Genomic DNA, 25,781 nt, shown 5'->3' on the forward strand with positions numbered 1-25,781 from the left:
GGAGGGAGGGAGGGAGGGAGGGAGGGAGGGAGGGAGGGAGGGAGGGAAGGAGAGATGGATGGTGGGTAGGGGTGGATGGATGGATGGATGGATGGATGGATGGATGGATGGATCTCTTCCTCAATACATGGGTTATAGCCTAACCCTCTACATGGGTTATAGCCCAACTCTCTTCACCTAAGCACTCTTGTTGAATAGTTCTGACAAATTCAAGCAGTCTCCCATACTGAATCTTCATATGTCCTCAAACATGACATTTGATATTTTCTTATTAACCTGAGGCTAGAGATATGTAAATGCCACACTAAGTAATATACTCTTACATCTACAGCCTGGCCTTCTTAATTATTTCCTGAACAGCCTGACTCAGTTAGTTACTCTCTCTTTTCAAACAATGTCAGAGCAATAAGGATATATCTACCCTAATTACAAAGTTGTCTATATATTTGATTTTTGCCTCTAGTGAATAGTTTCTAGATTAAGGAAAATGTGTCTTCTCCATTTCTGTATCCCAGTAGATGTTGGGATATAATAGATGCTCAGTCATTATGTGCTTCTTTGGGATTATATCTGAGAAGCAACAATAAAATCTGCTGTTAGCATCTTGTCATTAAAAAGACCAGAGTCTCCATTAAAGGATATTTTAAAATGGGGGCCAAGAGACCCCACTCATAAAACTGATGTGAGGATTAATATCATTGATAAAGTACTTAAAAGTATCCAACTTCTAAACTTAAATATAATAATCCAAGCATGAAGGCACTTAGGATAAAACCATCACATGGCAAGGATTGAACACTGGCTTCTTAAGTAGGTCAATAACTTTTAAAAGAATGAAGGAAGGAATACTCACCTCCACAGAATATTCTGATGAGAAGATATCCAAATTCTTTGAAATGTAGAAAAGTCATTAGGCAAGTAGAGAACTTATTGTTAATATTGATGCAATCATATTGTCTAGATACTAAACTCTAGATCTTATTTTACCAGCCATGCCCTATGTGGCCTCAAAGGTTCAGTGCTATCTTATTTTATGAATGAGATGATACAAAAACTCTTATAGCAGTCTATATGACAGTCAGGTGTTTGGAAAATACTCATTTCTTTACATCATACTCTATTTTGAAACTGTTTCTTCACCCTTATCCTTGAAATCCCTCCATGGTTGTTGGTCACCATGCCTTTCTTCTGTTGCTTTTCCTACAGAGATTTCCTGGGGACCAAAGAGGCATCACTGCTACTGATGGCCATGTTCCTTCTTGCTGTGTTCTACCATGGACAGCAGGTAATGCCAAGTTTTTTCTCCAGCTATCCTTAGTTGTTACCTGGCACTTCCTGTTACCATAAAACTGCCCTGCTAGGCTTCACTGTTCCTTGAAGCAAATGAATCTTATGATTCCTAGTAAACTGATTACACAAACACACACACACACACTCCACACACACACACACACACACATATATCACCTTAATTAAAATCCAAGCTGGAGAGGATGACATGAGACACAGTATGTTTACAATGGCCCCTGAGTCCCTGTATTTCAAAAACATCATTATCTTAATAGAAAATCTTTTAATTTCTGGCTGAGACAGACTGGAGTCTTTCCCAAGTCCATGGCCTTGGATTTACTAGAGAAGGTGTGTGTTGCTGCAGGAAAGCACTGGGGTTAGAGGATCAGCTGTCAGAGTTCTAGCTCAGCTCTACCAGGACTTATCGCCCTGAGGTTCAGTCTTCTCAACTCTAGAACAAAATACTGCTGTATAAATTAATTGTTTTGAGGGAACAATTGATGTTATTTTCTGCAGCTTTTTATTCTGCCTTCTGTGTGAACAAACAAATACCTATTTGTCACTTTTATCAAAGTTATAACCAGGTATCTAACAAGAAGCAAATTCAGGAAGGAAAGATTTATCTTTCTCACAGTTTAAGCACAAGAAAGATGTGACAACTGGTCATGTTGCTCCAATCTGGAAGCAGATAGTGGACAAGAAGTGGTATCAGGATATCAAAATTCAAGATCTGGCCTCTGTTGGCCTATTTTATCCAGCAAGACTCCATCAAGCTCCCAGGCACCATCACCAGCTGGGACACAGTGTTCAAATACATGAACCCGTGATGCACGATTCACATTCAAACCACAACAGCACAGGAAGAACTACATTACTGATTTGTTCCGAAGGAACAGCCTGCCTGCCATGTTGATTCTGCTCATTGTGAGCTCCTATTATGTATTAGGATCTGGAATATAAAACTCCATTCCTACGTGTCTTAGAAGAGGGTAGACCACAAACCATGCAAAAGTGTTATATGTAAAAGATGCTTACCCAGGGTTGTGAATCAGTCAAAGGTGTTACATGTACAGTACATTTACCCTGAGTCCTCATGAGAGGAGATTATTCTTCCTAGAAGCACTATGGTAAGCTTCATGCAACAGACCATGGCTAGTATGCTCTTTCCAGGGAAGGTTACTTCTCTGATGTCTGGCATTCTTTAGCTGACTGTAGTTTTAAGGTAGAGGCCTCATGGACCTCTGTGTCCTTTTTAACAGCTCTACTATAAGAAAGGAAATAAAGAAAAGGAAATTACCTACTATAATCTCAAAAATAAAAGATGTAATAAAAAATAAGAAAGCATATAGGACTTCTCTAGGCACACAGAAACCCATGAACATAATTACCTGAAGAGATTTTCACGCCCCTATAGAAACCCTGTGCTGCCAGCCTTGTTGCTATGATCTGAATCCTGGGCCATCTTTCTTTTGTCCACATTCACTTCAAACAAGTAAGAATAAAAAGAAAGCAAATCAAGAAGTGTCAGTCAGAGCAGAAATATAGACATGGCTCTGGAAATCACCATGGAAACAGGGGGTCAAAACCTTAGGACACCAGGGATAAAACATTAAAAGTCCCAAGAATTCAGAGATACCTGCAGGAAGTTATTCATAACAAGTTGGGGTATGGGGCAGGGTGTTAACTTAGTCAGGAAAGGAATGAGTAGTGTAACTCTTGGTAGGCAAAGGAAATGGGGAGTTAACTGCTCAGCTCCTGCTGGATATTTCACTCTTCTTATTTAATCCAAGTCTATAACCTAGCCTGGGAGTTTTGTCCCTCCTATTTTACAGATGAAGCCACCCAAGCACCAGAGCTGAGCAGTAGAACTAGAATTCAAATACAGTCTCTCACCATAGCTCATCTTCTTCCTTCACCAACCTGAAGCAGGACAAAAGCCTTTTTGCCATACTTACAGTAACCATGGGCAATCAATCCCCCCAGTGTGGTTTTGATGTATTTTGTTTTATGTCTCAGCTGAACATATGACAAAGCAGTACGGTAAATGTTAAAAGTCCAGCCATTTCCAGAATTCCTGTGCTTAGGTCCCACTGGCTGTTTCTGAGCACAGGTCTCCTGTCCTCTAGGTTTACATGGCTTCCACTAATAGAGAAGAATTTCTTAGTCTGGAACACAAATTAGAACAAGTCATTACCTATTCCCTCTTGAGGACTGCTGAAACAGAACCAACAGAGTTTATCCTACAGGAAGTTTGTATGTGCACTCTATCTTGAGGTCTTACACTGAGTTATAAGAAATCCCCCACACATAGATGAGAGAAAACACTCAGAGTGAGAGTCCCCATGAATTACCATATTCCCTGTCTGGGTCTCCTCACTCAATAGAAGCCTTCTAACTTATTGAGTCAATATACCCTAATCTGCTTTTGTTCTGAGACAGCAGAAAGTTTGATGGTGTTAAGATAGCAGGTAAGGCAAGAGTATGAAAGCATTTCCTGTTGACCTGGTAGTTTGTGACATTTGATACTTTTTCATCTTATTTCTAATTTTTAATGATCTTTAAAATCACATAACTGCCCCATAATCATAGATACTGTATAAGTACAGGTGCAGGTATAGATATAGATATAGGTATAGATACAGGTATAGGTATAGGTATAGGTATAGGTATAGGTATAGGTATAGGTATAGGTATAGGTATAGGTATAGGTATTGGTATTGGTATTGGTATTGGTATTGGTATTCAAATCTTGACTCCACCAGTAAAGACATATGAACTTCACTAATTTACTTTAAAAATCGATATGGCAATAACAGGTTCTCTCTCATAGGGCAGTTAGAGCTTCATTTGGGGTGTAAGCGCAATATGTTTATCTCAGTGGTTTACACATATATGCTTAATTTTATTAGCTGCTTGAAAAATAAACCCTTAGCACAGACAGAGAAGTCATTGCTGTCCATCTGGTTCCAAGACAGGACCAGAGTCACAAGTCCTCTGAAATCACAAAGCCAAGAAAAAAAAGCCAGAATGAAATGAGAACACAAATGTTCCATAGTTTTTGGTTCCAGTCTGTCTGCAGCATGCCCTGCCTCCCATTATAGAGACAGGTTTCTGCAGGATTGCATCATTTGGTGTCTATCTATAGCATCCAGTGGGGTCTTGTTCATTCTGGTTACAGCCTGCCCACACCTGGGCCTACTCCCTATTTCCCTTTGTGACTCAGAGGCCCTCTACTTTTAATAAAGACTGAAAAATACTCATTGATGCATAGTGCCCACTAGTGCCCTGGGAGTTGGGAGGTTGAACATGTAATTATACATCTCCAGAATAACAGAGTTATGCAACTGAGTAATTGGGAAATTTCATTTTGCACAAACATGGAAATGATATGCCAAACACTGCCTCCTCCTCTGAGTGAGGCAGGTAATGCATCCTATCTTATGCCTGACTCACTGGTAGCCCTGGGAGTTTGAGGAGCTTGGTTGGGACATCTCCTTTTATAGCCACTACAATTGTGCATAGAGACAGAGATTAATGAGGTAATGTTTCTACTAACCTACTTCTGAGTCTGGTTCCAGAGACTATCTGGACCAAATGTTCTTGCATGAGTCTCAGCAATGTCACTCAGACAGTACGTGGTCTTGATACATTCAGCTTCCCAGAGCTTTCACTTTTTTTTAATCTGTAAGAAGAAATTTATGGTAGAGAAAAGCTGGATGAACCTCCTCTCTGCCCCACCCCCTGACACACACACCGTTTGTGAGCTAGATGCCACAGATTAGAATTATGTGCTAGCTTCAAAGCTGGCTTCTGTCTTTCAGACCTTCACAGACTGTCTTCACCTCATACCTACCTCCTCATTTGTTAAATTGTTGCATTATTGAATGAGGTTGAATGTACATGATGTTCTTAGAACAAACAGCACCATCAATATTAGCTGTCATGTGACCAGCCTGGCACAAAAACAAGGACTTTGTGTACAGCCAGATTTGATGAAAATCAAGGGCACACAATCTACTTCAACTGATTCTTTGAAGGAAATGATAAAGAATCCTCATCTTTAATATACCATGCCTATGCCTTGCATACACTCTCCTTTCCATCCATGTCTCTATTAACCAATGACCGTGAGCTGAGGTCTTCCCTTTTGGTACCTCCAGCATCCAATCAGTTATCAGTAAATAAAAGAGGAGGCTGTGTTCTAACCATTTCTGAAATCAAGCTTGTACTAGAAGCAATAGGTCTTCTGTAAGCCAAGGGAGATTATTAGCCTATGAAGATTAGTACGTATACCACCTGCTTTCATGATACCTGCTTTGCTGGAAGTCTGGGCTGTACTAGACCAGCAAGTTTCTGTATGGGCCTGCCTGAGACACAGCTACCTACCAACATCAGGCTGGAAACTAAGCTGGTCTGGTCTAATAACTGGAAAATCTTGGCCTAGGTCCAGCCTTCTAGATTTCCTCCTCATGTTCCTGATTCAAATCCAGATATGTATATAAATATCTTAAAACAGGAAGCTTCTAACTTAATCATAAAGCCATTAACACACTTTTTAAAAGAAAACAGAAGTTTATTAATTCTGTCCAACTACTAGGTCCTGTTTCCATTTGTTATCTGATAGCTATTTTTTGAAGTTTGCTTATTTGAATTGAGATCGAAAGCCTGTGTTTTGCCATTTCATGATGTGTCTCTGAAGACATTTTTAAATCTTCGTGATCTCCCGCCATCTGCTTTTTTCTTAAAGTGTTTTGTGAGAGCCATCAGACTTCTGTAATGTTTCTCTGTCTTGTTTGTCTGTTCATCCTCTAAGGGTATTGAACGTATGCCCCAGCTCTTTGATTATATGCCTCAGGTTTTTTTTTAATTGATTGTTCTGCATAGAAGCTTTGCAAGATGGAGTTTCAAAGTTTTGTGAAATATTTAATTGGTTTCTTTAGAGATTAAATTTAAGAGGTGGAGCATGTCTTTTCATCTCTGTTTGATGATGTTAGCAGCTGATCGTAACAGCCTACATTCATTTATTTTATAGTGTGATATGCTGACTTTATCAGCAGCCCATAATTTATCAGCTGGAATACACTATAAAAGAGAACTGTCTTCTCATCAAATATATGTCACCTGCAAATGTAGCTCATAAAGCAAATTAGTGTGAAACCTCTTCCCTTAAAATCTGCTCCCTGTGGTTTTCTAGTGGGTTTTATTCCACAGCATCATTCCAAGGTGATGGGTGAGTCTGGTTCCTTAAGTCACTATGATGTTGTGCAGTTTTTACTTGTTTCCTGTGTTTCCATCCATTGCATTTTTAGTCTTACAGAAGCTCAGTTTGTCATATCTCTGACCACTACAACCCTATTTAAGCTGGTTTTTAAATCCTGCAAACTTAGCACACTAGTCTCCGATAGACTTGATAATGGTGTGAAAATATGTTTTAAGGTTATGAGTGTTCTACGAGGGGATATATCTATCATTGGACATCACAAAGTTCAAGCTCCTTCACAATATCCCTTAAACTTGGTGGTTTACACACAAAAGTTTATTCACTCATAATTCTGGAGGGTGGAAAGTTTCCTATTGAGATCTGAAAGTGTTTGGTTACTGATGAAGGCATCATGCTAGCCTGCAGAGAACCATCTTGCCATCCTCCACGTGGCCTTTAATCAATGTGCTCACCTAAGAATAGAAAAGCAGAACTGCTCCTGTCTCCTCTAGTAAGGACAGGAATCTCATAGCAAGTACCCCATCCTCAAGGTCTCGTTGAACCTTAACTTCCTTCCAAAGATCCACTTGCCAAAGACATGCCATCAAGAATTATGGTTTCAAGATATGAATGTCTGGGGGCAGGGTAGACATTAAATTCAGGACAGAAAGAATGTAATATCAGGCAAATGAAAACTTCCTGGACTCGTGCCATATATAGTCAGTAGAGGACATGGGTACTGTCAGATAATCCCTCACAAGAGAAGATGATAGCACCTGGGAGAACAGGTGCACACCCCTGCAAGCTCCTAATATTCCCAGATATCTTGGCTTCAGGCAATGTGTCTTCAGATGAGAAAGTCTAGCTTGATTTTACCTGTAAAGACTCCTAGGGAAACCTTTCAGACATGTATATCTGAACCTACCTGCTGCTTCTCTTTGGTTCCTGTCAATTACAGCTGGAGTACACAGCCCGCCTGGATTTCCTGTGGCGAGTGCAGGCCAAAGAGGAGATCAACGAGATGAAGGAACTGAGGGAACACAACGAGAACATGCTACGCAATATCTTACCCAGCCATGTGGCCCGCCACTTCCTGGAGAAAGACAGAGACAATGAGGTGAGGCCACGTCAGACGAGTCAGTGAGGAATGGGATGGTGTACAGCTCATCACACTGATGCTGAACCCTAGGAAAATTCTGTTACACTCATGGTTGGTGTAAGAAAAAAGACCATGCCTACTACACGGTGCCAACATATCTGATGCTATAAAATGTACACACTCTTTCTTCTGGCATCCAGTCTTTCATCTGTTAGATGGACATAAGATCCCTATTAAAGACTGGTTTTGAATTTTAAAGTTATATATATGCATATATTAAATATATACAAATATATGTAATAACATATGATTACTATGAATATCATTGGAGAAATAGAAAGAGCATCAACAATTCTAAGTATGTCATCAAAGTAATTGAAAAATGGATCTCAAATGATGAAATGTTTATGCCTTATTATAGTAGACAAAAGGTAGAAACAGCCCAGGTATTTATTGATAGATGATGTATGGATTGAGAAGATGTCATACATACACACACATGCACACATACACAGTCATGTAATGTTATTCATCTATAAGAATAGATGTCCTGGAATACAATACAGTATAGCCTTAGGCTAAGTGAAATATGCCAATCACCAGAAGTACTAACATTATTTATGATTCCATTTACATAAGTTACATGTAGATGTCAATACATAGGCAGAGGGCAGAAATATGATTGACAGGGATTAGAGGAGGGTGGAATGGAGAGTTACTGTTGCTCAGGTGTGCAAGCTGAGGAATATTCTGTGGTCATAATGATACACTTCAAAGCAAATGTACTTAATAATACTGAGTTAATAAATACAGGGTGGAGATGGTCAGTTATGTGTGTGACATATGTTTCATTCACCACTATTTTAATTAATAATTTATATATGTATATGATGTATATGCATGTATATGAATATATTCACACAAATATGTATATATATATGATATACATATATGTGTGTAATATATATATATGAATGATATACATATATGTGTGTATGGGAGTAGGAATGTAAATGTGGTGTACATGTTTATGTAGAGAGATGTAGTGAGAATTTTGGTTTTTTGAAAAGCACAGAATTATAATTTCATTTTAATCCCAGGTGTGGATTATGGAGCTGCTTCAGATCGTCCACAGCAGCTGACTAAGATTTACCTCATGCTCTAGCAGGGGCATGATTTTGCCAGCAGCAGAGAGTTTCTGCCATTTTGTGACATTTGGATTTCTGGGGACTTTTGAGAGGTTATATAAATGCTAGGCCCCAGAGAGGCAGGGTTGTTGGTGGTGGGTTGTTGGTTGGTTGCTGTTGGCTGTGGTTTACTAGGTAGTTGCATGCAAAGAAGAAACGAGAAGAAATTATATATCCTAACAGCAAAGATCGAACTTACCTCAAGGAACTCAATGCCCCTAATTAACAGGAAGTGGTCTAACAATAACATCACCCCCTTTCCCCTCTATCCTTTTTTCTGTCCTATTTAACGTTAGGTGGTTGAAAGGGAAGGGAGAGGGTGGAGAAGAATGGAAGAAAGAAGAACCCACAAAGTAGCCAAAGTCCGGCTACAGGGAGGCATGTATATTCTTGGCACAGTGCCTCACATGCAGTAGGTGCTCACCCAACTGTTCTTTTATATTTAATATGCTTAAGGTCCACTTAGGGAAATTCAACCACAATTATCAAATCCAGGTGCTAGGAGGCTCATGCCCTCTCCACGGTTCTTCTAGATTCTGGTGGCCCCCAAATCTTCCTTTGACTGTGCCAACACCATGCTAATCTGTGCCTGCATCTTCCATAGCCCCTTTTGTGATGACACCAGCCTCTTTCCTCTAAGGACACCAGCCAGCAGACCTAGGATTTGCTAATCCAGAATGATTTCATCTTTAGTTAGTTACATATACAAAAAAATATCACTTCCACATAAGATCTGATGTTCCAAATGAACACAAATTTGGTGAGAACACTCACTGCAAAGATCGAAGTATATTATTAAATAATCTGGTCAGGAACCTGTCCAAGGCCTGTCAGTCAGGACTCTGGGGCTATGGAAAGGCTTTGAAACACTTTTCAGTGAAACGGGAACTTGGGAACGTTCCACACATAATGTAATCAATAAGCGGCATAGATTAGAACATAGATATACAAATGATCAGTTCAAAGCTAGTCATAGATCCTGAAACAGCTCAGGTAAGACCCTGGTGGGAGACCGAGGAGATGATGGAGACAGAGAGAAGTTGAGCTCTGTCTATGGGAGGTAGAAATAAAGCGATGGTACTGATGTGAGAAATGAGAAATGAAACCACTGAAACTATTGAGCACACCCTTTAACCTCCGAGGGAAAGTTACTCAAGAGCAAACTCAATGCTGTTTCAAATGCCAGAGGCTTGGTGTGTGAGAGTGCTTGGTCTTGCCCTGTGAGACTTTCAGGCAGACCTAATGCCATGGAAGGACTCCCCTATGGATCATCCTTGGACTCTGCCTTGAGAAGAAGCCTCACGAAGAAGAAATAAGAAGCTTCATTTTCACAAAGAACACAAATCACGCCAACCTTGGTCAACACTGATCCTTATACCTGATCCTCGATCCCTTGAGGAAACACTGAAACAAGACCTTCTGGCCCTTGTAAGAGCCAGTACAAGGACAACCTTGTAAAACCTTATAAAGGACAACCTTGTAAAAGTGGTACAAGGACAACGTACCCTGTCTTAGAGGTTGGGCTGAGAGTTTCTTTTCTTTAGAAGGTTTGCAATCAGCTTGACAGAGGCTAACAAGGCTTAGAATAAAGCTATAGCAGGCTAGCTCTTAGAATAGCCTGAAACAGTCAGTTGAGATGAAGATCACAGATTATTGATTTGATGACTTGCTTTTACTTGTGGGTATGATGCCTTTAAGAACATAATGGGTTCTCCAATTAGTTCAACCATGCCCTATCATCCATCTTTCTTCTAAAACCCCCAAAGATGTTAAATTTGTGACCATTGCCTTAGGGCCTTAGATAACAGAACTGAGGTAGTCCCATCAAGCCACTGAAGGGGGAAAAAGCAAAAGATAAGGCGTGATTTGAATATCAAACAGCAGAAGCACTGGTCTCCTGGGAGACTTCTCCAGTACAGATCAAAGCTACCCACACTTCTCAAAAGGTGGATTTTTATGGAGTTCTGTTTGGGGCCTGTTTTTCTTGAAACTTTGTTGCAAGATTTTATTGACATCTGGTAGAGCAGAGAGAATGGGGCTGTGTGTCAATCATGACCACCAAATGGAGAGGCAGAAACCCAGGAATGTCAGAGGGCAACCCCAAACTGCTTTTCAGTCATAACATCAAAACAGTAAGGTGCCTGTGGAAGAGCCAAGAGAGACTGATTTCTTCTTGAAATGAAAGAAAACAGGAGATGTGCAGAACTCTAGGTACTCAGCTAGGGGGTGGACCAAACCCCACCCAACAGGACTGGAGAAAGGAAGAGAATCTTTGAGCAGACATTTGAATGACAAAGAAAGCCAGTGAGCACAGACATTCTGTCTTGCCCTGGCTTCACTTGGTAGAAGAAGCACAGGACTTAGTTCCCAGCAGCCTGGGCACAGAGGGATCCCTACAACATGGTTCCCTGAGAAGAGAGGAGAGCGGCTTCTCCGGATCAGCATGTGGGGTGGAGGAGGGGTGAGTGTGAATGTTCACAACTCCCCTATGCACGCACACGTTCCAAACCTGCACTTCCAACCCACAGAGAAAGATGACAATAAAACGATTATAGCTTTTCTATATCCATCTATCTTTCGACAGTTTACAACACGTTTTTAGCTTCCTCCATCCCAGAATAGTGAGAAACAGATGGAGCCCTGAAAGCAGTTAATTGGTGTGAGTTAAATAAAGTGGCCCTTTCGGAAGGTGGTGGGTAGGTTACATGAATCTCTTCCGTACGACTCTCCAAGCCCCTTCATCCTCTTTTCTAATTGGCTCAGGGTAGGATGGGGATAAACCGAGTGCATAGCATCAGTAACCTCTCTATGGGCTCTGACACCTAGATGCGGACTGCCAATGGGTGGCAGGAGGGTGGGGAGGGGGAGGGGGGTGCCAGGAGATCTCGGTGAGGAGAAGCAGAGAAGCCAGGGTATATATTGCCTGGGAATCATGTGAGGCTGGCTGTGTACCTCCACAGAGTTCCTCAATTCGACTGCTATGCTGGTCCCGTGTAAAATCTCTTTGAGCTGTTCTTATTTTTCCTAATCTAAAGGGGCGACAGGCCTGCTGCTTTGTTCCCATGGGAGACTACTAGGGTCTCCCATTTCTCCCGTTATCTTTTTAGTTAAGTCCATTGTATACAAACTTGAATTGTGTTACTTTGACTGTGCCACCTCAAGTTGTCTGTGCCCCTAACTGACACAATGGGAGTGAGAAAAGAGACAGCAAGGCCTCTTGAGTTAGTGTATTGGATTTTGTTTCTGGTTTGGGTGTTATTATTGTTTTGTTTTGTTTTGTTTTTCACTACTGTAGTGGACTGCCTTAGCAAGCAAGCATTTTAAAGGAGGACAGGCTATGGGTTCAAGGTTTTCATTCCATGCTGATTGCCACCATAATTACCAGGCCGGTGATGACACAGAGGATCATGGGAGAGGCACATGGTAGAGTAGAGTTGTTTACTTCACTGCACTGCAGCTAGGAAAAAGCAAGATATAGGTAGCAGAGGCTAAGGTGTGTGTCTAGACACATGCCCCAGTGACCCACTTCTCATTTTCTGCAATACAAATACATCAAAGTATCAATCCATCAATGAGGTCAGGGCCCTCAGCATCCAAACACTTCTCCAAATCCCTGTAGCTGACAGCCAAGTCCCCAGTACACAACCTTGTTATGGACGGTTCATATTCAAACCACATTAGGCAGCAATATGTGCAGAGCTGTTTCCACTCAATCCTCAAAGTGCAAGGATGAAGGTAGTTCACTTTGTCATTGAGGTCAGTGACAAAGCCACAGCCAGCTGCAAGGCAGGGGAACAACTAGACAACTAACTGGGGTAGGACATCTCAGTGGATCCAGGTACACAGCAGAGAAAGAGCCAGCACCCCTTGCAGAGCTGAAGGGTTGGAAGTCAGAAACTCTACCTTGCTGCCTAAAGACATGTGACCACATCTGCAGGGGTCACAATCTCTCTTTCCACATTCATTGCCCTTACCTCCTAGGGGGAAAAACTCACCATAAAATCTTCCACCTCCTCTAATTGTGAAGGATATAGTGAGAAGAACACACCAACTGGGACATGAGTCACTGGTAGTTATCACCTCAAGGACTTGTTTGTGTTCAAGATGAAGAAGATTTCAATGTGGCATGTTCAATAGTATGGGTTCCTCTTTCTGCTCCTCATGAAGATGGATGCGAACCATTCTTCTTGTTCCGCGTCAGTCATTGAGGGAGTCAATAGAGTTATTCTGGTTCCAATTCCTGAGGAGAAACAACAGATTCCATTTTGATCTTCTACGTGCCTAACATGTCATCGCCTGAGAGCCTGTGCTTGTGCGTTTGTCTTCACGGGTACTAGTGTCTCATGGACACTCTCTCCACCAGTTAGCATCTGGGCAAGAGGAAAAATGGCTCCCAGCCACCTTTTCATGTTTCTCTCCCTTCAAGTAGATCCAACAGTCAAGAGCTGAACTGAGTTCAAGTTTGGTTGTCTAACATAGATTCCCTCTAAAGTTAAATCAACTTTCCATTCAAATGTTGAGCCAAAGAAGTTTCTAGTTGCAACATCCATTCCTGTTTATCATGACTGGTATTGTCATCATTCCTAAATAAACACAGCATTGTGATTGCCACCATTAGTAGTAGCTTGAGCTCAGGAGTCAGACTATCCCGTTAGAAATTCCTGCTCTACCCTTTAACAACCATAAGTTTTAAGCAAAGTACTTAACTACAGCCTCTCTCATCCTCCCTTAGCGAAAATAAAGGCCTTAATTATATCCACCTTAAGTAGTTATTGTGAGCACTAAATGAGATGATGCATGCAGTATTCTGTGATGTGCCTGGCATATAATTCCTCAGTAAAAATAACTGGTGCTATCATTATTTTACATTTTAAGAAATCAGAGGAGTGACTAGAGAGAGGCAAAATACCTGCATTGTAAGAGTGAGAACCAGGACGTAGACACTTAACACCCATATAAGTACCAAAGAAGAGTGAGGGTAACTCCCGCACTTGGAAGGCTTAGGGAGAGGGGTCCCTGGAGCAACCTAACTAGTTAAACTAGACACAGAGTTGATCTCTCAGCTTAGTTGAGAGGATCAGTCTCAGTGAAGAATATAGAAATTCCAAATATCAGCCTCAGACCTGTACACACAGATGCACATATATGTGTGCACAGCATGCATATATGTATACACATGTACAAATACACATACAGGCAAACACTGATGCATACTACATATTCACAAACACATGAAAAATAAAATAAGAAATCTAAGCATTCTGAATGCTGGCAAGACTTTGAAATGAAAAGGAGAAGGGGAGGGGTGGGGCTAGGAGTCATTAGAACTCCAATGGACAAATACAATTTAAAAAGCCCTGGGGGGAGCCATTTCACACAGTGGGGGCATTTGCAATGTAAGGAATAGAAATGAAGTTGGATGTATAATTATGGAGTCGATTTCAGAGAGTAATATTTTTCTCTTTTCTATTTGCAAATAGAAAAGGAGAATGCCTGGGATGAATTATACTTCCTCAAAATTCATGTGTGACATTCTAAGCCCAGTGACATCAGGCTGTAGCCTTCATAGGAGAGGTAGACATGTTAAAATGAGGTCATTAAGGTGGTCCTGGTACAGTCCCACGGGGATCCTTGTAAAAAAAAAAATAAGGATTAGAACTCAGAGTGAAGAACACAGTAAGCTGAGCAGGAGATGGGCATATACTGTCTGAGCAGAAGAGCTTATGAAGTGCCTTGGTCTCAGATTTCCAGCCCCCAGAATTATGAGAAAATACATTCATGTTGTTTAAGTCACTCTGTGATAGCAGCCTTCAAGAAGTAATAATATAGGCAATCATGTAATAGAGACATTTACCCAAAAACCACAGCCATGTGGAGGATCGACTCTGTGAGCTTACTTACACACATTCTCTAGTTTATGAAGCAGAATTAGCTTCCTTCCATGCATGCCTCCCAAGGCTAAAGGGAGTAGGGTCCACATTAGGAATCCATTTTCTATTGTTCTTCTCTGCTCAACAACTCTGCCTAGCCAGCCGTCCCCTGCCTATGTCCCTTTGGATGAAACCAAGCTGACTCACACATCAAATTCAAGATTGATCACGAATCGGAGACAGCATCTTTCTCAAACTTGGGGCATAATAACGGAAGTACACGTAGATAAGTGGAATAAAGAAGCCATGGAACCTTCCAGCCCTAACTCTTGCACTGTTAGCTGTGTGATCCAAGGTAATAACATAATTCCTCTGTCTCGTTTTGTTTATCTGTGAAGTGAAGATAGAAAATGCTACTGGATTGTTACAACTCACAGGTTCATGTGAAAGTACTCTGTAGGTTTTATTGTTTCCTAAAAAGATTAAGAAGTCATTAATTGACATAACTATTTGTGGCTGTTTGCTTAAAAACAGATCCTTGTTTAAAGGTCATATTGCAGGACTGCACTAAACACACCAAGAAGAATGAAATGTATCTACCATCATGACATTCATGTTTGAAGAAAGAATTGGATGTTAGGGCAATGATGCTGGAGCAAGGGATGTGTTACAGAACTGCTTGTGGCACTTGAGTGAGCATTGAACTCAGCCTCATGCCCTCATTCAGGAGCCTAGAAAGTTTATGCAAAACTCTTCTCCACATGGTTAGTAAGGACAGGAAACAAGAGTTAGTCTAGTTAAGGAGCTAACTTCAAGGCTGGAAGGACATTTCTCAACAAGGGACAGATAATAGAAATAAATGTATTTATGTGGTAACATAGATACTTTCAGCTTCCTCCAGAAGCAAACCTTGAAAGCTAGAACTTCAGAGGCAGTAACTTCCCTGAAAGAGATCCTAGGAAATACGAAATGAGAGGAAGAGAAAGAAGACACTGATGTTTGATGCATTGTTGGGTATATCAGCTACCTAAATGAGCAATGGAAGCTTATCTGACCATTCAAAGTTACACAGCTCTGGGAGAGAATACAAAACATCACTTCCCATCAGTGGTTGGCAGAGAACTGTGATTTGGGTACCTTAATCCATGCTTCTTGAAAGCTGCTGGTCACATTGGCAGAGTGCCCTCTTGTGGCCAAAGAAAAAACTCACAAGAACCGTAACTGTTGACAGTTGTGTAGAATGGGAAAGAAAATTGCAGGGACAGCACCTGTAACAGCAGCTACAACAGGACACAGAAGCAAGAAAACAGACTGGTGGTATAGCTCAGTGGAGGAGCCCAAACCTTCAAGGTTCTGAGTTCAACACCAATACAAAAACAAAACGTAGAAATGCTTGAGTGTTTTAGGAGCCCAAAGAATAGAGAACATGTAGGCACTTAGGTTAAAGGGACAGGTGGTAGTAAGACTATGAATATGTACCGTGGTGTAGTGTTAGAATTTTATCTTGAAGGCAACTGTGGGCCATACAGGGCTTTAAGACTGGAGGAGTGTATGGTATCCAATATTGTATATATCCCTTTAAAAAGATCACTGTAGGCAGCATATGGAGAACGCCTTTGAGTAGAACAAGGCTGGAAGCCTCTGAGTAGGAAACTATTTTATTAGTAGTAAAGCAAGACACTGGAAAGAGCATTGCTTTTAAAAATAGCAGCAACACTAAAATAGGGTCAACATTACAGGACCAAGAAAGAGTCAACGATAACTGACACTCTCTTTGTAGATTTTATAACTCCAGTGTTTCTAACAGTTTAGAGAATGAAGAAGGAACAGATGAGTGTTTCCTGATAAAGGGAAAACATGCCAGGCCTGTAGCATCATAGTTTGAAGAGTGTCAGAACAATCCAGGGTGAGCTAAGTCCCAGAACTAATCTGGAAATACGGATTTGGAAACTGCTATGTATGGGTGATGGAGAGGCTGAGCGTGAATAAGATCTGTCCAGCAAGGATGTCCAATGTGAAGCATTCACTGAGTCACAGACAAAATGCTGAAAAGAGGCAGGTGTTTCGAAAGCAAGTCCTTAAAGAGTGCAAGCATGAGGAAACAAGATATTGCACAGAAAGTCAAAAGACACAAGGTCCTGAGTGGCCAGCATGTTGAACTATGCAGATGCTGAGTGAGATGAGAACTACCATGTGTATTTCAATTTTTCCAGTTTAGAGGACCTTCTCTCCATTTGTTTCATTCCAGCTTGAGACATTAATAGAAACAGACAGATGAGAAATATAGCATAAGAAGAACGGAAGTCAAAATGAAGAGGGACTGGTTGATAGCCACATTTGCCTGCTAGATCAGGGTATCCTGTTCTTTCTTCGAAAAGACAAAGAGCAGGAAGCTGCATGGAAAGGAAGTGAGTAAAACATAAGAAAGGAGAGTGTTGGCAGGGAAGGGAGTTACACTGACTGGTTCTGTGTGTCAACTTGACACAAGCTATAGTCATCAGAGAGGAATGAGCCTCAGTTGAGAAAATAACCTCCACCAGATCAAACTGAAAGGCATTTTCTCAGTTAGTGATCAGTTGGCTAGAGTCAGGCCATGGTGGCTAGTGCAGGTAGTCCTGGATTCTATAAGAAAACAGGCTGAGTAAGCCAGGGGAAACAAACCAGTAAGCAGCACTACTACATAGATTTTTCTTCATATCCTAGATCCTATCCACTGGGTTCTTGTTCTTTCTTTCTTTCTTTCTTTTTTTTTTTTTTTTTTTTTTTTGGTTTTTCGAGACAGGGTTTCTCTTGGTACCCTTGGCTGTCCTGGAACTCACTCTGTAGACCAGGCCGGCCTCAAACTCAGAAATCCACCTGCCTCTGCCTCCCAAATGCTGGGATTAAAGGTGTGCGCCACCACCGCCCGGCACTGGGTTCCTGTTCTTACTTCTTTGGTGATGAACAGCAATGTGGAAGTATAAAGCTGAATAAACCTTTTCCTTCCCAACTTGGTTTTTTGGTCATGGTGGTTCTGTCACAGCAATAGAAATCTTAACTAAGACAAGAGCAATGTTTCTGAAGAAATTATAAGGGCCAACACCTTACTTTCTAGTAAGAAGCATAACATGACTGGAGTTGAAGATGATTACACATGAAGATGTATGCACATAAGGACTAAAATCATAGAGAGTTATCTACCACCCAAAGCTTATTTGGTAAAGCAGGAGAAAGATCTTCTATGCAGATGGACAATGTGATGGGTTAGGTAAAGGAGAGTAGAGAAACCCTGGACCAGTCATTGAGAACAAACTAAATGACCAAGGACAAAGGCACATCATTCAGAAGTGCTGGCTTAGTTGAGGTTAAAAATCTCATACTTTTTTATTATTCTAAACCTAATGATTCTGTGTTCATGGTACAAGGTGGACCATCTGTGTTCCTCCAAATTTATGAGGTGTATTTTTCTGGACATGCCCTAGAAATTTATTTTCTCCAACTGGTTTCCACCTCCTATTCTCTACCGTCTCCAAATAACACCACCTTATTGATCAATCAACAGTTAACTCATGAGGGCCCCAGGATCCAGGGTACCTCACAATGACTAGATCAACCAGCCAGGGACCAAGTCTTTAACAATGAAGCCGTTGGGAGATTCTCTATGTCCAATCCATAACAATTGGATTAGTATGCTTATTAAAGAGTGCTAAAAGTGTTGCTTTGCTCCTTCTGGCATATGTGCACACAGCTAGAAAGTGCCACCTTGGAACCTGAAAGTGGTTCCTCACTACACACTAAGTCTGTTGGATACTTCCAAGCATCCAGAACATGAGAAATACATTTGTGGTTTTAATCAACCCAGTCTGATGTGTTTGGTTATAGCAGCCTGGGGGTACTAAGACATAGAGTGTTGATGGATCATACTTGGCCTCTCATTTTCTGTCCTGCCACTGGGTTCCTGTGCATGTCTACCAGGTCCTTATGCACAGGTAGCATCATGCAAAACTTGAACTCTGATATTATTTCTGCCTCCTGTCTGCCCCAGGAGCTGTATTCTCAATCCTATGATGCTGTTGGGGTGATGTTTGCCTCCATCCCTGGATTTGCAGACTTCTACTCTCAGACAGAAATGAACAACCAGGGAGTGGAATGTCTGCGCTTGCTGAATGAGATCATCGCTGACTTTGATGAGGTAAATCTAAGTGTCAGAGCTCTGGGGTGTTTTACAAACATAAACATTTAATCTTCACAATCAATTTTTATCTGAATAAATTGATGCCTTGACAAGTATATAAAATATATACTAGTTAAGTCAATCAAAAAATTCATCACCACACATTGTGAAAAAATACTTAAAGGGTAGCTTCTTGTGAGTGTTCAGGTATACAATACATCATTATTTAGTTTAGTCACCACAGTGTGCAATGGTGCCCAGAACTTTCCTCTGTCTACCTGAAACATTCTACCTACGTTAAGGATGCTCAACCACTTGATTTAGATCTTTCTCCATCGTGCATGGGGGGAGAACACACTTTCAGGAGCCCCAGGCTGCTACAGCCCAACACAGCAGCCCTGTAAATACAATGACTAACTCCATGACCGGATCCATTGCAGCTGCTTGGGGAGGACCGGTTTCAGGACATCGAGAAGATTAAGACCATTGGTAGCACATACATGGCTGTCTCAGGACTGTCACCAGAGAAACAGGTAAGGTCCTTAGACTTGGCTACAAATCTACATTGGGCTGACTGTTGCCACGTGCTTATGAAGACTTGGAGAACAATCGGAGGGAGTTCTAATCTGGGCTATCATGGCTGCAGGATGTGCATTCACTCTTGACAAAAAGAGGTTTGCTGGATAAGTTGCTGTTAAAAACTCCCAGGCTTCATTCTGAATCTCGCTGTTCATTTGAACAAAATCTGTACCAAGAAATACCTTGACTGTGATTTAGCTGTGGGTATCCCCAAAACCCCTAATACTAGTCCATTTTCTTACTCTTGTTTTAACCCTCAAAACTTGTTATGTGGTGGTGGTGGTGGTGGAGGCAGTGGCAATGGGGAATCTGGGGTGGTCTGGTGGTGGTAGTTGCGGGGGAAGGGAGTGTTGGGAGAAGTGGTGATGATGGCGGGGGAGGAGGGTAGTGGTGGCTCAGTAAAATGTTGGCCTGTGTTAATGAGGATACTAACATCTGCCTTCCAGGACTAAGGGGTGGGTTATCTGAGACAACTTTCATATTCCCCATATAAAGCCTGTAACTCAGGGTCAGGAATTTGAACAGAGGTGTGTAGCAATGGGGAATGGGGAACTTGGAGTAGCCACCAGCAAGTCTGAGATGCCAGGAAAGCAAGAGGCTCCTAGGACCTAACTGGGCTGAGATTAGCTGAAATGCCCAACAAAGGGAGAGAGAACCTGTAGAGACCATATCCAGAGGTTAGGCAAGGCCTCCAGTTGGGGGATGAGACCACCCACTCATCTACAAATTTTTAACCCAGAATGGCTTCTGTCTAAAGGAAATACAGAGACAAAGTGTGGAGCAGAGACTAAAGGATAGGCCATATAGAGACTGTCCCACCTGGGGATCCATCCCATATACAGATACCAAATCCAGACATTATTTTGGATGCCACGAAGTGCAGGTTGACAGGAGCCTGTTATAGCTGTCTCCTGAGAGACTTTGCCAGAGCCTGACAAATACAGAAGCAGATGCTCACAGCCAACCATTGGACTGAGCATAGGGACTCCAATGGAGGAGTTGGAGAAAGGACTGAAGGAGCTGAAAGGGTTTGCAACCCCATAGGAAAAACAACCAACCAGACCCCACCCCAGAGCTCCCAGGGACTAAACCACCAACCAAAGAGTACACATAGAGCAACCCATGGCTCCAGCCACTTATGTAGAAGAAGGTGGCAATGTCTGGCATCAATGGGAAGAGAAGCTCTTGGTTCTGTGAAGGCTCAATACCCCAGTGTAGGGGAATGCCAGTGCCACAAGGTGGGAGTGCATGGGTAGGTGGAGGAGCACCCTCATGGAAACAGGAGAAGGGGGGATGGAAGAGGGGAGTTTCAGAGGAGAAATCAGGAAAGGGGATAACATTTGGAATGTAAATACATAAAATATCCAGTGGAAAAAATAAAGCCTGTAATCCTGTAAGTATTCAATAGATGTTAGATTAAGTGAGTCAAAGTCTCTAGGGAAAATGGAATCCTCATTAAGTCATCACTGGACTTAACCTTCTTGCACATATTTCTATTAAAGGCAAATGCTCCAAGCATAGATATGTGAGATGAAACCCATGTTAGTATACAAGTGTGACTCTCAATAGCAGGAGTTAGGAAACAAGTACCTCCAGGCCACATCTACACCACCACACATGTTTGTCAATAAAGTTTTATTGTACACGTTTACTTTTATTTTATCTTTTGCTCATTTAAAACCAACATGACAACACTGAAAAATTACAATGAAGGCCATATGGTCTACAAGAGCAGAAATACCTAACGCCTAGCCCTTAATGGAACTACCAACCTCTGTAGGCTTCCAAATTCTCTGTCCTAGACAATTTCATTCAACTCTGAAGAAGTGGTCATGGCCACCAAGCTTCACTTTACATTACAGATTTTGAAACATAAGTAAAGAGGCTTATTCTGTACCTCCCTTGGGGGAGGGAGGAGCATCACAAGAATATACACAGCATCTCTTATTCAGATGCTGTGAGCATTTTGGAGGAAACAGAAACATCTTTTGGACCAGGAAACCTACATACCCAAGGATAGAATAATGTACAGATGGGTATTCATACAAATGTATGCACATCAGTGAGCATACCCAGGGACCCATAATGTGGCAAACTTACTGGACAAGTATACATAGATATAAAACAAGATATGATGACACCCAGGCCCTGTGGTATTAATTGAATCTCCTGTGATCTCGACCTCTGAGATGATCCTCATGGCTTGAGTGTGTAGGGCTCACTTGTATGCTTAGCATCTTCTAAGGAATGTATAGCTAGGGTCAAACTGTAAAAGCCCTGCTGAAGACATCACATATGTGTAACATTGGATGCACCCCTCTCTCGGCTTTCTCCAGCAATGTGAAGATAAATGGGGACATTTGTGTGCCCTGGCTGACTTCTCTCTTGCCCTGACTGAAAGCATCCAAGAGATCAACAAGCATTCATTCAACAATTTTGAACTCCGAATTGGTGAGTTGCAGCTAGAGGTGGGGGCCTCGCTGAGCTAAGTGTCTTTGTTCTCCCAGCCCCTCCCATGTCCTGGGCATCAGCCCAGCAAAGCTTTTTTTCTTGCAAAATGCATGAGGTTCTGCATGACCCTGACAAGGACAGGCACAGAGTCAACTCAGGCCTTTCTGGACTTCCTCATCCAAGATGCTAGCAAGATGAAAGACGGGATCCTGACCTATGCAGAAGTGCAAAGGAAACACTAGGCTGGCATCTCCTCCAACATGTGTGCCTAGCTCCCTTGCCACCTATGCAAAGGCATGCTTAGAGAGCCCAATGACCCAAGAATCACATAATTCTGACTTTTTCATGTTGCTGGAAGCTGGTAATCAATGAATTGCTCTCTGCTTCTTTCTCAGTAATGCCTCAGACTACTGCAGGTTCCTACCTCTGAGGCTATCACATACTGCATTGAGCCAGATACAGGCAGAAAGTAGCCGTTTCTCAGCTATGCAGTCTCATTACATTGCAAGCATAGAAATTCTTTGTGCAAAGTAGCTCCAAGGTAATCCTTGCAGTTGAATAAATCCTCCGTGTTTGCTTGATGCGTTCATTCCTCCTTCATCTGCTTTGGGCTTTCAGGAGCTTCCAGAAGCCCAGACTGAAAGCCTCTGCTCTAGCTCCCATTCGCATTTTATATATAAAGAAACTTGGTCCTAAAACAGAGGAGTCACTAGCCTAATAGCACATCTCACAGCCAAACAGTGATGCCAGCAGCCGCTCAGAGAGCCTGACTCTGAGATGATTGGCATTCTGGCCACTGGACAACGGTTTTAAATAACTTTTGCTATTGTCTTCACGCTGTAGATGTCCTGCGGCTGACAGGTCATTTGACTTCATTAGGCTCTCCCTTAACAGCCTGAAAGAAAAGAGAGGGAGGTTAAAAAATAGCAATATCTGTTCCTCAGATCAGAGGAATGGCACATGTTTTTGTTCTTTGAAATAAGGATTTACAGTTATGGTTTTGATCCTATGGCTAAGATGTTGAAGGCTTGATCTCACATCTCCCATCAACCCCGTGTCCTTTCTGAAATCATTGAAATCATGGAATCAAGAATCAAAAGAGAGTATTAGCCCTTAAGGGAGAAATACTCTAAGTAAATTCTAAAGACATTGATGAGATCCGGGCTACTCCTTTGGTGTGATATATTAACCTGCTGTACTCTATTTGAAAGTGCCTTTACTGATAATTTCAAAGCTTACTCCTTCAGGAAACCTCAATGCCTCTTCTAGAAATGACAGACTTCCTCTAAATGTGTACTGTGTACATCTGTCTCCCCTAAGAAAGGATTTTATAATTCTATAAACATTGACTAGGCAGCTGATATGTGTGATACTGGCAGAATGGGTAAGAACACATAGGCTTGTCTCCTAGTGGGGAGACAGAAAACAATTTAAAAGGCAGGTAATATAATATCATCAGATAATGACACCAAAATCTATCAGAGTGGAGGAATAGAAGGAGACTCTAATAGGGAGGAATAGAGGTCCTTCCTGTATTGTTGAGTATAACATGTTAGGAAAGACCTTCTGACCAGACAGTATATATATATATTACATACTACATATCACACTATATATATGCCTTTATATGCTACACAGAATTCATTGTGCTACATATTCGTACATATACACCATACACTACATTACACATTCACACATAGACTACACACTATCCACTATACTCAACACACAAACACAAACACTATACCCTGTACATCATACTACATCATACCCAACACAGGCATACATGCATATAGATACTATATACATAACAGAGAGAGAGAGAGAGAGAGAGAGAGAGAGAGAGAGAGAGAGAGAGAATAGAATGCACAGGAATGACAATGATGATTAGTTCTTTAAAACCTTGAAAATCTTAGGCTAGAACAAAGAAGTAATTTCAGGCAGAAATCTAAATATTAGGCTAGAATAAAGAAGCAATTTCAGACAGGAATCTAAATTTTAGGCTAGAACAAGGAAGTAGGCTTCAGATATGAAAACGACTTTGGGCTAGGACAGAGAAGTTGGCTCAGAAATTTTGGTCATCCTGATAAGCCCTTAGAAACAGTGATCATGGGAGTGTTCACGGAATTGTGTTTAATGCATTGTTTGTTCTTTGACTATTTGTGCTTATGACTGTTTGTGTTTATTGTCTTGCTTGTTCCTTGACTACTTGCATCAATTGCGTTGCTAGACTCTCAACCTAGAACTGACCTTAATACATCCATGTAATTAAAATGATGTAAAAGCAAAAAGGAGGAGGAGGATGGCATAGGGGGTTGTAGGGAGGGGAAATGGGGAAAGGGGATGACATCTGAAATATAAATAAATAAAATATCCAATAAGAAAATTAAAGATACAAAAAAAGAAGACAAAAAAAAAACTTGAGAGACACTATGTCATTTGACTCTCATGATGTTAGGCATCAGACGTGATCATATAGCCTCTAGCCTGCACATTAGGAAGCTGGGGCTGAGAAATTCCCAGTGTCTTACTCAAAGTCTCAGTTCATAGATGGGTAGAGTGAGGTTCACATGAGCTCGTAAGTGACTGATGTAGTGACCTGGAATATGCTGCTCCCCCAAGAAACTGCACACATGCCAATCACACCTAACTGCCCTTCCTCTACCTTATTTCTTGCTCTTTGGGATTCTTTTATAGGCATCAGCCATGGCTCAGTGGTAGCTGGTGTAATAGGCGCTAAGAAACCACAGTATGACATCTGGGGGAAAACCGTGAACTTGGCAAGCCGAATGGACAGCACAGGAGTGAGTGGCCGGATCCAAGTTCCTGAGGAGACCTATCTTATTCTGAAGGACCAGGGCTTTGCCTTTGACTACCGGGGAGAGATATATGTGAAGGGCATCAGTGAACAAGAAGGGAAAATCAAAACGTACTTTCTCCTGGGACGAGTCCAACCCAATCCATTCATCTTACCCCCAAGGAGACTTCCCGGGCAATACTCTCTGGCTGCAGTTGTCCTTGGCCTTGTCCAGTCTCTCAACAGGCAAAGGCAGAAGCAACTACTCAATGAGAACAGCAACTCGGGCATCATCAAGAGCCATTACAACAGGCGGACTTTGCTATCGCCAAGTGGGCCAGAGCCTGGAGCACAAGCTGAAGGCACTGAAAAATCTGATTTGCCATAAAAGCATTTTCTTTGTGTTTCTTTCTCCTTTTTTTGTATTTCTTTTATATATAAAATAAATATACTAATAAAAAGGTTTAATTTTTTTTAGAACAAGGATGGTTTCATTGGTCTTTGAATATACAAGATCAAGTACACAAGTTGAGCTTTTCCTCATTCACCACTCTTATTGATCACTTCTTGTATGCAAGATCTATAAAGCCAAAAATATGACTTAGAGGAGCTGCTATGTAAATTTGAAGAGGGCATGTGCAAATTGAACCTTGATGTTATTGGGTGCTTAGTAACAACTGGTATTTTTTTTATTACTAACCATATTCCAAGCCAAGTATTATGCCAAATTCTGACATAAGGACCTCATAACCCCTGCAGTCCCTGTACATTCATTCAGCCGATATTGTTGAGCATCTGCATTGTGCCTAAGCTGTCTCATGCTCCTGATAAATTCTGGCAAAAGTGTTTTTCTCGTGGAGCTAATATTCTGATTGTGGACAGCAGACATATTATTAAAGCAATATGTAATCTACTTTCAGACAGGGATGGAAGCAATAAACAGGTTAAATGTGGGAGACAGAAAGAGTGCTGACTGCTCTCCTATAGGATCTAAGTTTGATTCCCAGCACCGTGTCAGGTAGCTCACAACTGTCTATAATCCCAGTTCCAGGGGATGTGATACCCTCTTCTGGCCTCCAACAGCAGGCACCTGTACATACATGGCATACACTCAGACAGAGAGAGAGAGAGAGAGAGAGAGAGAGAGAGAGAGAG

The 25,781-nt window shown here is 41.6% G+C and overlaps 1 protein-coding gene across 3 annotated transcripts in view; it reads left to right on the forward strand.

Annotated features, from left to right (window-relative positions):
* Adcy8 (adenylate cyclase 8) overlaps positions 1–25,109 on the forward strand; it is a 223,030-nt gene extending 197,921 nt beyond the window's left edge. For all 3 annotated transcript variants that reach the window (XM_028773247.1, XM_028773248.1, XM_028773249.1), the window contains 6 exons: positions 1,207–1,285; positions 7,449–7,607; positions 18,671–18,817; positions 19,240–19,332; positions 21,715–21,829; positions 24,527–25,109. In XM_028773247.1, coding sequence (XP_028629080.1) covers positions 1,207–1,285; positions 7,449–7,607; positions 18,671–18,817; positions 19,240–19,332; positions 21,715–21,829; positions 24,527–25,014 — 1,081 coding nt within the window. In that variant the 3' untranslated portion in view covers positions 25,015–25,109. The remainder of the gene's footprint in view (positions 1–1,206; positions 1,286–7,448; positions 7,608–18,670; positions 18,818–19,239; positions 19,333–21,714; positions 21,830–24,526) is intronic.
* Positions 25,110–25,781: the final 672 nt, after the last annotated feature.

The sequence above is a fragment of the Grammomys surdaster genome, unplaced genomic scaffold (assembly GCF_004785775.1).
Source record: "Grammomys surdaster isolate TR1022 unplaced genomic scaffold, NIH_TR_1.0 224, whole genome shotgun sequence".
In the NCBI taxonomy this organism is placed as follows: Eukaryota; Metazoa; Chordata; class Mammalia; order Rodentia; family Muridae; genus Grammomys; species Grammomys surdaster.